Raw genomic sequence first — 13,034 nt, forward strand, 5'->3', positions numbered from 1 at the left:
GACTTTACCCCCCCGCCATACCACCCCTCTGCTCTTACCTGTTCCGCCACTGCCATTCCTGTTACTAACACTTACTATGGTGCTGTAACAGTTTACTTAGTGAAAAGTTGTAATAATTTTGTTCAGGTGGCAGTGTCCTTAAAACTAGCTAAAACTCCACGTACGACCGCTTGTGGTAAACCCCCTGGGATGGTATGTTCTCTTTTCTTGTACAGTCCCAAGTAGACTTCGATAAGTTGAGGATGTGCTGGCATAGAGAGGCATTCTGGAACACTGGATCTTGTCACAAAGACCTAGGCCTATTGAAGCATAATTAGCTCCTCTGGAATTTTTATTTAGTTAGGTCTGACATCAGCCAAGGCTTTATGATTTTACTAAAATTATATATAATATATTCACTTAAAGGACTTTCAGCCAGTCCGCTACATCCATAGGTCTTTTATTGTGCATTCATATTTGTCTGCCTCCGACCACAACATACAGCATGGAGCAATAAGTCAGCCCACGTCAGCTAATGGTTAAGTTTACTGAGAGTGACAGCATTATGCTCTTTCACATTGTGCACATCCACCCACAAAATAGTTCCCTTCAGCACTAGGCACAGGGCAGGCAAAGTGGGCTTTCTGGGGCTCAAAACATATTTTTGCTCTTAGACAATGTTTATTTTGTTTTCTATTTGCAAGGATTCAGCAGCTCCTCATAAAAAAGTTTTACAAAAACAATGACAAGCATTGACAAAGCCAATAGGATGGTAGCCAACACCAGACCTATTTCCTTTAACAAGGCTTTTTATCTCTAATTTGTAAAGCCCCTATCTGGTGCCGTTGCTATGTTATTATAATCATGTATTAGCGCAAGGGATATTTCATTTCCGTTGTTTTTTTTAGTGGGACAGAGAAAAAGATTCAAGGAAATCATTTTTTTAATGTGCGTTAAGTCGTGATGGCTACATGACATTCCCAGAAACCAGGGGGATTTGATTGAATGATGTACTGTCTGAACACTAAAAATAGCAAAGATGAAATATACACATCAGTAGTAGCCGGCCCCTAACATATTCATTTTTTCTTTACTGTGTGTGTGAGACAAAGTACAAATGAGTCCTCAATTTGAGGTTAGCTTTTAAAACGCATCCATAATAAAACATGCTACAACATATAGTAATTTAAAATGCAAACTTTATGTACTGGAACATGCTTTACATTATTGATACAAATGTTTCAGTTTACATTTCTGTTCACTTAACACGAAGTAAATAATTCATCTCTTTAAATGTGTTCCTCATTTTCAAGCATCCTAATGTTAATGTAATAGTAATTCTCCAAAAAGAAGCGAGACAGTTCTGAGCGAAATAAGAAATCATGTCGTTCATAAAACAGGAAGCTAACTCAAGTGTACAGAGTACTGCATAACCTCACCAGTGACCATTACTATTTATAGACAGATATTAAAGGGACCAGTTTTTGTATTACTTCTGTGCTTGCAAATTCATCCCTCACTGCTCCATGTTCTGTTCTCTTTCCAGCCAAACCAGACCCTGAGGGCCAAGGATTCTGCCAAGCAGGCTTCAGCGTAGATTTTAATAAGGTGAGATTTTACCTATACTACACATTACTATTGAGATCCACTAATGCATTACAATGGGACCAATGCCCTTACATAAAATAGCTAAGTTCATTAAAACCACAAACATGTAAACTATAGCTATTGGCACAATGGGCATTTAAACAGTGTTGGTGCAACAATATGATTACAGCAATGTTGTCCAATCTTCAAGGCGGTTTAACCCCGTGTGGATACTGCCCGTTTTGAGGATCCATTTCAATTCCTCTTTGTTGAGCAGTTGTGAGAGGTCAACTCCCCTCGGTGGCACTTTAACCATGCGTATTACTGTCCAACGTATGTCATCTTCAGTGTGACCAGAAATTTCAAAATGTTCAACAAGAGGGGCATTGGGCGTTTTGCAGCGGAGACTCATGGACTCACATTGTTGCACCAACACTGTTTAAACGCCCATTGTGCCACTCTTGAAATTTTCAGGCATTGCAACGTTCTCATCTATTGCATGCTACTGTATGATGAAGATCTCTAATGGATTCAACACTCTCCTTCAGTGTCTCCTAATTGCTATATTGTTATTTGCCTCTCTCATTTTAGTAGCATTTTCTAAATATGATCAGGTCTCTATCTTTCTATTTCCTCACTGCATAGGAGCGCTCCCCTCTCTGCCCGCTGCCTCATCGGGCTCACTGTTTCTCAACACCACTCCAAGATGGCCGCTGTAGTCAGTAACCATTCTCTCCTTGCACGCATCTCTCCACCCACCCGGTCACGTGACCCCAGACTAACGATCACATGACGCCCCATCAAATACCACGTCTATTTCCATCACACTCCCCCTGATCTTTGCTGACGGAAACCACTCCTTCCATCTCCGGAGGCACTCTCCTGAGGTAAGCGCCATCGCCGACCGCCAGACACTTTCCCTAGCCTCCGCGCATTACACCTCTCTTCCCAGGCCCTGACTTATTCGTTTTTTGCAGACTTGTGCCCCCACCGCGATTTTGGATCATTTATGAATCCCCTTATTAAGGTAAGACTCATGGACTCACACGTTCAACTCCTCCACCATTTTTCCCTTCTCCCCTCTCATTCCCGCTCTTTTCCCCGCAGGTTCCGATACGACATCCCTTCCGCCAATTCTCTGATCTCGCGATGCTTTGTACCCGATTGGGTAAGCTTTAGCGAGTTTCTCCCCCGTCCTCTCGCTCTTGCGCCCCCCGTCTCTAATCCAGCACTCCTTTCATCCCCAGGTTAAATGCCCCCCTTCCATTATTGTGAAGTTTCCTGCTTAGCACACGAATATCGCGCCGTCAGAGGTAACAATTCCGTTCACTCATGCCTCCCCACCCACCACTTATACACCATTACCATTCACGCCTGATCTTCCCGGACAGTCACGGATCATCACTGCACGAATTTCGCACTCACTCTGTGTCTGCCTCTCGCATTCACAACCACCCCCTCGACCGAACACCGTTTCACCCTTCATTTGGCTTATTCTCAGTCCATCCGGACAGCTATTTATTTATTAATGCATGGCCATCGCGCTGAGTATTCATCTGCATCTCGCATTTCTTATCACCCTGGAATTTTCACGTTCCGTCGTTCCTTTTTAGTACACGCGTATCTGACGCCTATCTCTGTTTTATTTTATTCAGTCACACTGTATTGTTCTTTTTAATTTCAAATTCGTCAACTAATTCCATAAATATGGTTTTCTTCTTTCCCCCCTCCCCCCTCCCCCCTCCTCATTTTACTTTTTGTATCCATGTTGCACTCTTTATAGTGTAATCTTAGGCAATTGTTTACAGGCACTTTACTTGTTAGTCCTGATGATGATCCGATATCCTCTTGATAAGGATCGAAACGCTGTCGACACATTTGTCAGCCTTACACACAGTATTTCTTGTAAAAAAATAATTTGTGTGAAGGTGACCTCTTGTATATTAGTTGTTTTGCCATTATGTATTGACTGAATGAAACAACCATGAACTGCCTGAGCCTTTCTGTACTTTACTGTTTGTCTGATATGTAGGTCCTCGGATACAGGCTTGTATCCCACTGCCATTTGACTTGCATTTTATGTACCAATGTCGAATTAATGTATATATTAAAAGTGTCTCTGTCCGGCTGGATATTGGCATAAATATAGCACTGATTGAGGCTATATTCATTGCATAGATACTCTTTTACTTTTCAGGGACCCCTGTCTCTTGCAACAAATTAGTTCCCAGTTCCCAAGGTCCCTGACCGATCTTATTTGGGTGCCCTTGTCCTTTATATATGCAGATAGGTTCAATAGCACCAGAGCCTGATGGGTGCCCTTATCGGCAGCCTTCCGTAGTTTGTCCAACACAGTCAGTATTACTATCTCAGTTGAATGAGAGGGTCGGAACCCTGTTTGGTGGGGATCAAGGTAATGAGACTGTTCGATGAATGAGCAGAGGCAGTTTGCCACGTAGGATACCAATACCTTGGCCAGCAAGGGAAACAAGGATATAGGGCAGTAGTTAATTGGGATCAGGGGGTCTGCCCCCATTTCTTTTAATAGGTGAACTATGACAGCTTTTTTGAAGGTGCTAGGGACACAGCCCTGTGTTAATGACTCAGTCAGAAGAGAAAGAGCAGGCTCAGGATGTACAGTAAAAACGTATTTTAAAATACAAGGTGGACAGCTATCAGTAGGGGATCCAGATGTGACTTTGGTCAAAAGTTCCAGAAGAGCTTCTCTACTGATTGCCGGGAATTGAGGAAGGGAGCAGGGGTTTCTCAGTGCAGTTGGTAATGCCTCATAGGCATTTCTGGCAGGAATGCTGGCTATAATCAAAGTGACTTTGTCGATCATAAAGGTGTTCAAGGAGTTGCAAAGCACCTGGGAAGGAATGGGTTTTATTGTGACTCTATCAGGATTGGACAGCTCATTCACAATTGTGAATATGACTGTCGATTAAGCCTTACTCAGGAGCTTAGGTCCCCCTTGGAGAAGCTGCGAACCAAATGGGAGGCGGACCTTGGGATGCCCATTGAGGAGAGACCGTGGGAGGATCTAATGGAGCGGGCGTGGAAATGCTCTAGAAATGCGAGATTTCAGCTGATATAGTATTATGTCTTCCATAGGGCATACCTCACCCGGCACAAAATTAACACATTTTTTGGATCCCGCACCGCCTGCCCCCGCTGCAAATCAGAAAATGCTGAGTTTTTGCATATGTTTTGGGAGTGTCCGTCATTGCACGAGTATTGGGGGGAGGTAACGACTACCTTGGGTGACACGACAGATAGAAACATTGAACAGACCCCGGGTTTTTGCTTACTTCACTGGTTTCCCCACACTGCCCGTAACAAGGTGACTAGTACATTTATTGACTTGGGACTAGTTCTAGCTAAACGAGAAATCACCAGTCACTGGAAAGCGACCACGGCGCCTAACACTGCGCGTTGGTTGCGAGAATTTACAAAGTGGGCTGACTGCGAGGGGACTCTCAGGCTCCAAATGGCCCAGAGAGCTGATAATGATAAAATGCTGATTGCAGCCAGAGCGTGGGTGGCGTTGGTGGACCTGCTTAAGGCATCGGTTGCTGACCCGGACTGATCTCCCTCACGATTCCACTAGGGCACATGCATGGTTGATCAGCCCTCCCCGAGCGGGCGGCGGGGTTGGGGGATAGAGGGTTTTGAGTGGCTACATCTGTTCATTCGCCCCCTGGCAGCACGTTACCAGTGGACCAATCAGATGGGCTCATCAGTGATACTGGAAGATAGTGGAGGGAGCGACATGTCTGGCAGTGGGGGGGGAGTTGGAGGGGCTGGGAGTGGGCAGTGGGGGTTTAGTTAATTTGTTATTTAATGAGGAGGATTGCAGCGAGGCCTAATAGGACACTGGTGACCCGGATGCTCTGGCTGGGATTATAGGCCGTGCCTAACCTGACACTGTTGCCGTAGGGGAGGGCTGGCGGAGCAGCAGGGGGGTTTTGGGTTAGGGGGAGGGGTGCTCCTCCCGGGGCCTTGATATCACAGGTACCGGACGGGATAGAAACATGGAGAGTTCTAGGAAAGACCCTGTCTTATGGTGGAGATGGTAGAGGGGGATCGATTTACCGGAATTTGATCAGGGGGACTTGACAGGGGCCCTGGAGAGAGCGGATTGTTCAAGTACGACGCATCCTGCTGTAATCGTTGTAATGTATTTTGTCTTGTTGTAATAAACTTGCAATAAAGTTTGTTTAAAAAAAAATAATGACTGTCGATTAAATAAATCTCTTTATTATCAGGGGAGTAATTCTGTCTGCATTTCCTTTCAGTTTGGCGCAGGGCCAGTTTTTGAGTTTTTAAATCTTCTGAGAACCATTTCTGGGCCTTATGACAACTGGCTGTTTTTATCGTCCTGAGGGGGGCATGTTCATTGCTGGCTGCTGTTAACCAAGCTGTGATGTTTTCCTTGCTTAGGTTAACGGATAGCTGATTAATGAGAACTGTGTTCGCCAGTGAGCTTCAAAAAGCATTAATGTCAATGCTGTTCTAATCCCTTGCCATGAGCCCTCCTTTAACTGGGGGTTTGTCTGTAGTTGTATTGTTGACCACAAACTTTATTAGATAGTGATCAGACCATGTGCAAGGGGACACTGTCAGTGAGGGCACTGTAAGATTAGATGTCCAAATTTGGTCTAGTGTTTGTCCTTTGATGTGTGTGGGGGATTTTGCATGTTGAGTACAGTTCAACCCACTAAGTAGATCGGTCAAATCTGCAGAGTGTGGTCCACCCGTCACATCGTTGGCCCAATAGTTAAAATCGCCGATCAGCAACATTTTAGCATGGTTGATTATTAGATGGGCCAACTGCTCACCTAACATTTGGGTGAAAAGGGGCATATTCTGAGGGAGCCTATATAGCAGTACATAAATTAGGGGTACCAGAGCTGAGTCCAATTTATTAACTAGATTGTACACCAAGGTAATGTCTAGCATAGTGAGTGTGGTGAATTTCAATTCCTGTCGTATTATGTCGGCTACCCCTCCACCAATTTTCCCAGCTGGTCGATTCGCCTGAAGGATATAGTAGTTATTGGGGAGAGTGGCCAAGATATCGGGGGTGGACTCATGTGAGAGCCAGGTTTCGGTTAATAAAAGAATGTCTGGTATCTATGCTTTGTCTCATGGTGTCCGCACCGAGATACTATAGCATGCATGTAGATTTGCCTTGCCCTTTGCAATATCTCTTCAAAATCAGAGAGTACCAATGTTTTCACTTTTCATGATCACAAGTTAGCATTTGTTGTCAGTGCAAGAAAAGGAAAAAATTGACTTCAGAAACCTATAAATTGGGGGTCAAGGTGAGTCACGAGGAGCAGAGTCATGAAAAGCGGAGTCGGACAATCAATTCGCATTTATTTAAACTCTGCTGAAAAGATAATAGCAGCAAGGACAAATGTATAAGTAAATCTGTTCTGGCTTTCTTAATTGGCCACAAAGAGGCCTCATTTACATATCTTACAGGGTACGGCAACTTCTGGACAGATCTTTACATGCCCAGCAATCTTCAGGGATAGTTATTAATTGTAACATGACTTTGGTAGTTATTACACGTTCTGGAGAAATCTGTGTTTTGTCTAGTCACAATTCTGCCTCATAAAGTAACTTAGAAGGTTAATGTGCCTTCTGCAAAACCCATCGTGTAACATGCAGATCAGAGATTTGTATGTTCTGTAGGTAAGGTAAGTGGGTTACTGCTATTGACATGATAATCAGTTTGCTAATTACAGTACATAACTTGCAATCCTATTTTAGCACAATGAGCTATGGGCAGGCATCAAGGAACTGCATAAAAACTTAAAGTTTCGCAGCATGAATCTTTTCTGGCTTCACTATGCTGTCCCTTATCCCGTCATCTAGTGGTTGGGTCCGAAATTGCAGTATTTCTTCTTTTTTTTTTTTCTTTTTCCGTGGCCTGGTGGGGGTCAACATACCATCATTTGGTTTCCTTCTGTGACGTCGGCGTGCTTCCTTCGGAAGCTCCCACCTTTGGTCGGCATCTTCAGATTCTTCTTTTCCGCCGTTGGGTCTGAATCGAGACGGAAGGAACTCCAGAACTTTAGAGAGCAGAATCCATGAAAATCAACTAGAAGAACAACTTATCGACACACCGGCCTTCGAGGTGGTGAACCTGGACGCAAAGAGGGAAAAAACACCGAAACCTCGACGTCCAACAGAGAATGCGCACACAGGGGGCTCCCTGGGCACTGTAATGGACAAGACACCATTCGAGTTCTGCGACAATTGCCACCACAAGTATGCACAGAAGGACCAGCACCCAGTCTGCAACCTTTGCCTGCCGCTTGACCACCGCTCCGAAGATTGCAACGCGTGCTCGGCGTTCACCCAGAAGACCTTGAGGGTGAGGGAAAGGCAAAGAAGAGCGAATTACAACATGCAGGGTCAAGGACCACCACCATCGCTTCAAGACCTGGGCCTCTCCAGCGAGGAAGAGGTCAATGTTGCCGAAGGGCCTGAGGGCGAGGAGGACGCACACGTCCGAGTCGTCGATGCCGGAAAAAGAACTCCAAAGGAGGCAAGAGAGACAGCGACCCCAACTGAGCTCCGAAAGAGTGACTGTTTAAGTCCTCAAAAACAGCACCGACGTCGAAATATTTGGCGACCGCGAACTCATCCACGGACAAACAGTCCATCGGTTCCTTTGACAAGGACTCCCAGACGGCGAAAACCCTTGATAAGACAAAGTCGTCGAAGAGCAGTCACGAGAAAGACTCCTCGATGTCGAAGGAGGAGAGGGTGGAGCAAGCTTCAACTTCAGTGTCGACAAGCGCAAAGAGAAATCCCGTAAATGTTGACGCGGAAGCACAAGCATCAGAGCGTGAGAAGAAAAAGAAGGGACTCGAAGTCGAAATGGCAAGTATCTTGCAGCGCAAGAGAGACTTTGACGAGACTATGAAGCAATTCAAGATCCCGCCAAAAAACTTCACACTGCCCGAAAGAGACCTCGAGGAACTACAGGTCCCTACAACCCCAGAACTGACTGACAAAGAGGAGGAAGAAAAATACCACTTCGAAGCCGAGGGAGAAGAAGAGGACCAAACCTATCACAGTTCGACGGCCTCGGAGACACAAGTAATGCAGTGGCAAGATCTTGATGCAGACTCACCAGAAAAAGGGGTAGATACATACCCTTCAAGGCCCTCACCCCCTGACTACATCGGGATGTACAATCAGGTAATAAAGAAGACTGCTGACACCTATGGAGAACAGCTAGAGGAGGAAAAGCCACAGTCCTGCCTTCTCTTAGAAACCTTGCTGCCCACACAAACAAGAAGCCAATTCCTGCCCCTGCTCCCAAGTGTGCCGGATCAGGGAAAGGAAGCCTTTAAGGAACGTGCCACATGCAAGGCAGTAACACCAAGGGGCGAGAAGAAATACAAGCACTCCTCCAAGGACCCAATGTACATCAGAGGTTTAGTGCCTGCTGACTCAATAATAGCTTTCACAGCCAGAAAGAGGGCTAATTTACGCACTAACATGGGCCCACCACCAGACAAGGAGAGCAAAAGAATGGATCTCACAGGAAGGAAGATGGAATGAAGTGCCGCTATTCAGTAGCGCATAGCCAACTCAAACGCATTGATCAATAGGCATGCATACCAGCACTGAGAGGAGGTAGGCGAACTGCCCAAGAATCTACCAGACCAGTTCCAGAGAAGGGCAAGCCACTTGGTGGAAAAGGGGAAAAACATGGCCAATACATGTTTAAAATCAGCCCTAGATGCTACAGAGACAGCAAGTAGGCAAATGATGATCAGGGTTACGGAGAGAAGACACGCCTGGCTACGAATCTTAGGGTTCACCCCGTTCAATGGAGAACAACTGTTCGGAACAGCTGTGTACGACAAGCTAACTCAGCTGAAGAAAGACAATGAAACTGCAAGGTCCATGGGGGCACTACAATTCAGAGGTATGCGTAGGGGGACACCATCTTGGAAACCAACTGGCAGAGGTAACCACCAGCCAGTAGCCTCACACCAAACCTTTCAACAAGGTTACCGAAGAGGGAACCAGGGTCAGCAACAGGGTCAACAACAACAAGGTTGACAATACCAACAAGGGAGGCAATCCTTTCGAGGGTGCACTCGAGGAAGAGGCCAGCAACAAAGAGGGAGACACAACCCACCTCCAACTGACTGCACTACAACCTTGGCGCACACTCTAAAAAGATCTCAGAGGGAGCAACAACAAATAGACATACAAAAACATCAGGTCCCAAACAACAAGGAATACCTCCAACATACAACACCAGTGGGAGGCAGAATAGGAACCTTCTTCCAGGAGTGGAAGAGGATTACATCCGACAAATGGATATTAAACATAACACGATACCGATACTGCATAGAACGGGCAAGACAACCGCCATGCAGGAAACCAAAGAATAAGGTTCATTCAAAAAGAGAACTGTCTTATTTGCTCGAAGAAGCACAAGAACTTCTTCACAAAGGGGCCATAGAGAGGGTGCCTAACAAGGATAGGAACGAGGTGTATTCAACGTACTTCCTCATACAAAAGGTGGACAGAACATTAAGACCTATTCTAGACTTAAGGTTCCTAAACAAGTTTATAAAAACTCAAAATTTCATCCTTACAAGAAGTAATACCTCAGATACAGGTAGGGGACTACATGGCAACTATAGATCTAAAGATCTTACTTGCACATCCTCATGAACAACAGACACAGTAACCAACTCATATTCGTAATCAACCAAACGCACTTCCTGGAATTAAAAACAGTGTTCCAAGCCTGAAAAGCATTTCAGAAGGAGCTTTACGGAAATAGGTTGTTGATTCAAACAGACAATACAACCACAGTGTTTTACATCAACAACCAAGGAGGAACACAATCATTAACACTGTCAACCCTAGCCTAAGAGCTATGGAGATGGGCAATCCCAAGGAACATAGACTTACTAGCAATTCATCTTCCAGGAAATGACTATGTAGAAGCAGACAGACTGAGCAGACAAACATCAGCATCCCACAAATGGGAGATTAATCAATCAGAAATTCAGAACATTTTCTAAAGGTGGGGGACTCCGCAAATCGACCTATTTGCAACACCCCAAAATGCAAAATGCCAACACTTCGCATCCAGACAACCATGCGCACAGTCCCTAGGGAATTTGCTATGGATAGACTTGTCAGGGATATTTGCTTACACTTTTCCCCCAATACTACTGCTGTACAAGGGACTCAACAAGTGCAGGATCAGCTGCATGAGACTGATCCTCATAGCACCACAGTGGGGCAGGCAAACCTGGTTCTCACAGATAATGGAAATGTCGCAAGGCACAAGGCACGAGTTCCCCAACAGGAAGGACCTCCTAACTTTGCAAAACGGAAAGGTGCTACACCCAGAACCAGAGATCATAAGCCTGGCAGCGTGCTCCTGAGGACTTAAAATGTTCTCACCTCAAACTACCAGAGAGCACAATGGCAGTACTCAGAGAGACGAGAAGGCCTACAACAAGAAAGTGTTACACAGCAAAATGGAAACGTTTCTCACTTTGGTGCCATAAGGAAAAACTTTCAAGAAAGATTACAAGGGAATCAACAGTACTAAAATATTTAACATATTTGCTACAGGAGAAACAGTGAGGAGTTTCTTCACATCACAAGTGGTCAAGAGATTCCTGGAAGGAGCAAAGAGGATAGCACCTCCAAAGAGGGTGCCACCACCCACATGGAGCCTCGACGTGGTACTCGCACAAATGATGAAGGCGCCATTTGAGCCAATCCACAAAACAACTTTCCAGATGCTCTCGTTAAAGACAACGTTTGTAGTGGCAATCACATCACTACGTAGAGTAAGTGAATTGCAGGCTCTAACATTGCAAGAGCCCTACTTCCAAATACATAATGACAGAATCGTCATGAGGACAGATCCACATTTTATGCCAATGGTGGTATCTAAGTTCCATATTAACCAAAACAATACAATTACCAATTTTTTTCCAAAACCCCAAAACACAAGGAGAAAAGGCATTGCACACCCAGGACACCAGAAGGGCAGTCATGTACTACATTGAGAGAACAACGGAATGCAGGAAAACAAAGCAGTTCTTTGTTTCATTTGCAAACATTTTCCTGGGACGACCAGTCACAAAGAATACCATTGCAAGATGGATCGCACAAGTCATACAGTTGTGCCACAATCAGTCAGGTCAAACCTTGCAAGGAGCACCGCACTCTCACTCAACAAGGAAGAAAGGAGCAACAGTGGCTTTGCCAGCAAACACACCTATTCAGGACATTCTTGCACACGTTCACAAAGCACTACTGCGTGGACATTCAGATGAACAAATAAGCACAAGTTGGAAAGAAGGTCATATATATATGTGAACATATATTCACAAACCAGCGTTCATCTTCCACCCAGCCACCACAAGACTAGCAAACCCCTACAAAGTATATGCACAGCATAGTGAATCCAGAAAAGATTCACGCTGCAAAAAGTATAGTTTCTTACCTGTCGGTGTAGTTTTGCAGCTTGAAGACTTTTCTGGATTCACTAGCGAACCCACCCGCCTCCGCCAATAAGATGACTCAGGAGGAATAAATTAGGGGAAACTAGAAAGGGCAATCAAAAAAAAAAAGACTCCGAAGATGGCGACCAAAGGTGGGAGCTTCCGGAGGAAGCACGTCGACGTCACAGAAGGACACTAAATGGTGGTATGTCGATGTCCACCAGGACATGGGAAAGAAAAAAAAAAGAAGAAAGACTACAATTCCGGACCCAACCACTAGATGGCGGAATAATGCACAGCATAGTGAATCCAGAAAAGTCTTCAAGCTGCAAAACTACACCGACAGGTAAGAAACTATACAATACGGGTTTAGAACAGTATTATATTTATCTCAATCTATTGTTATACTGAGTTTGCTAAAAAGGGTTAATTTGGATATTAAGAGAGTCTTATGAGTACAGACAATCCCATTCACTGTTACATATTAAATCCTTACATTGAGTTTCTTCTCACCATGTACTCTTAACATATAATGCCTACTAGAATGCATGCTATGTGACTCTTACACCTTATAACCACCATTGTCTTATGTAACATTTCCTGTAAATTGATTTACACCCTTGTATGATTTATTGTATCTGTTTAATATGTGTATGTGTTGCAAAGGTTTCCGACTCCCTACATTAGGATGAGTAGTGGTGTTAAACTATTAAATAAAAAAAATCATTAGCAAGTACTATTTTACAGTTTCAAAGTTTATTGACAGATCACAAATTTGATCCATGTATCAACACATAACATCAAGCATAAAAAATACAACATAAAAGTCAATAAATTTATAAAATCCAGCAATTTCATTATATACATACATAAAACATCGATAAAAACATTGGGACATTCTTTGAAACAATTGCATAAGTGATCCCAGAGCGGATGAAAATCTTTAGAATC

The 13,034-nt window shown here is 44.4% G+C and overlaps 1 protein-coding gene across 1 annotated transcript in view; it reads left to right on the forward strand.

Moving 5' to 3' along the window:
* The window catches only part of ITGA8 (integrin subunit alpha 8), a 652,632-nt gene that overhangs the window by 165,338 nt on the left and 474,260 nt on the right, over positions 1–13,034 (forward strand). The window contains exon 5 of the mRNA XM_085631247.1: positions 1,526–1,587. Within this exon, the coding sequence (XP_085487373.1) occupies positions 1,526–1,587 (62 nt within the window). The remainder of the gene's footprint in view (positions 1–1,525; positions 1,588–13,034) is intronic.

This window comes from Triturus cristatus, chromosome 10 (genome assembly GCF_964204655.1).
Source record: "Triturus cristatus chromosome 10, aTriCri1.1, whole genome shotgun sequence".
In the NCBI taxonomy this organism is placed as follows: domain Eukaryota; kingdom Metazoa; phylum Chordata; class Amphibia; order Caudata; family Salamandridae; genus Triturus; species Triturus cristatus.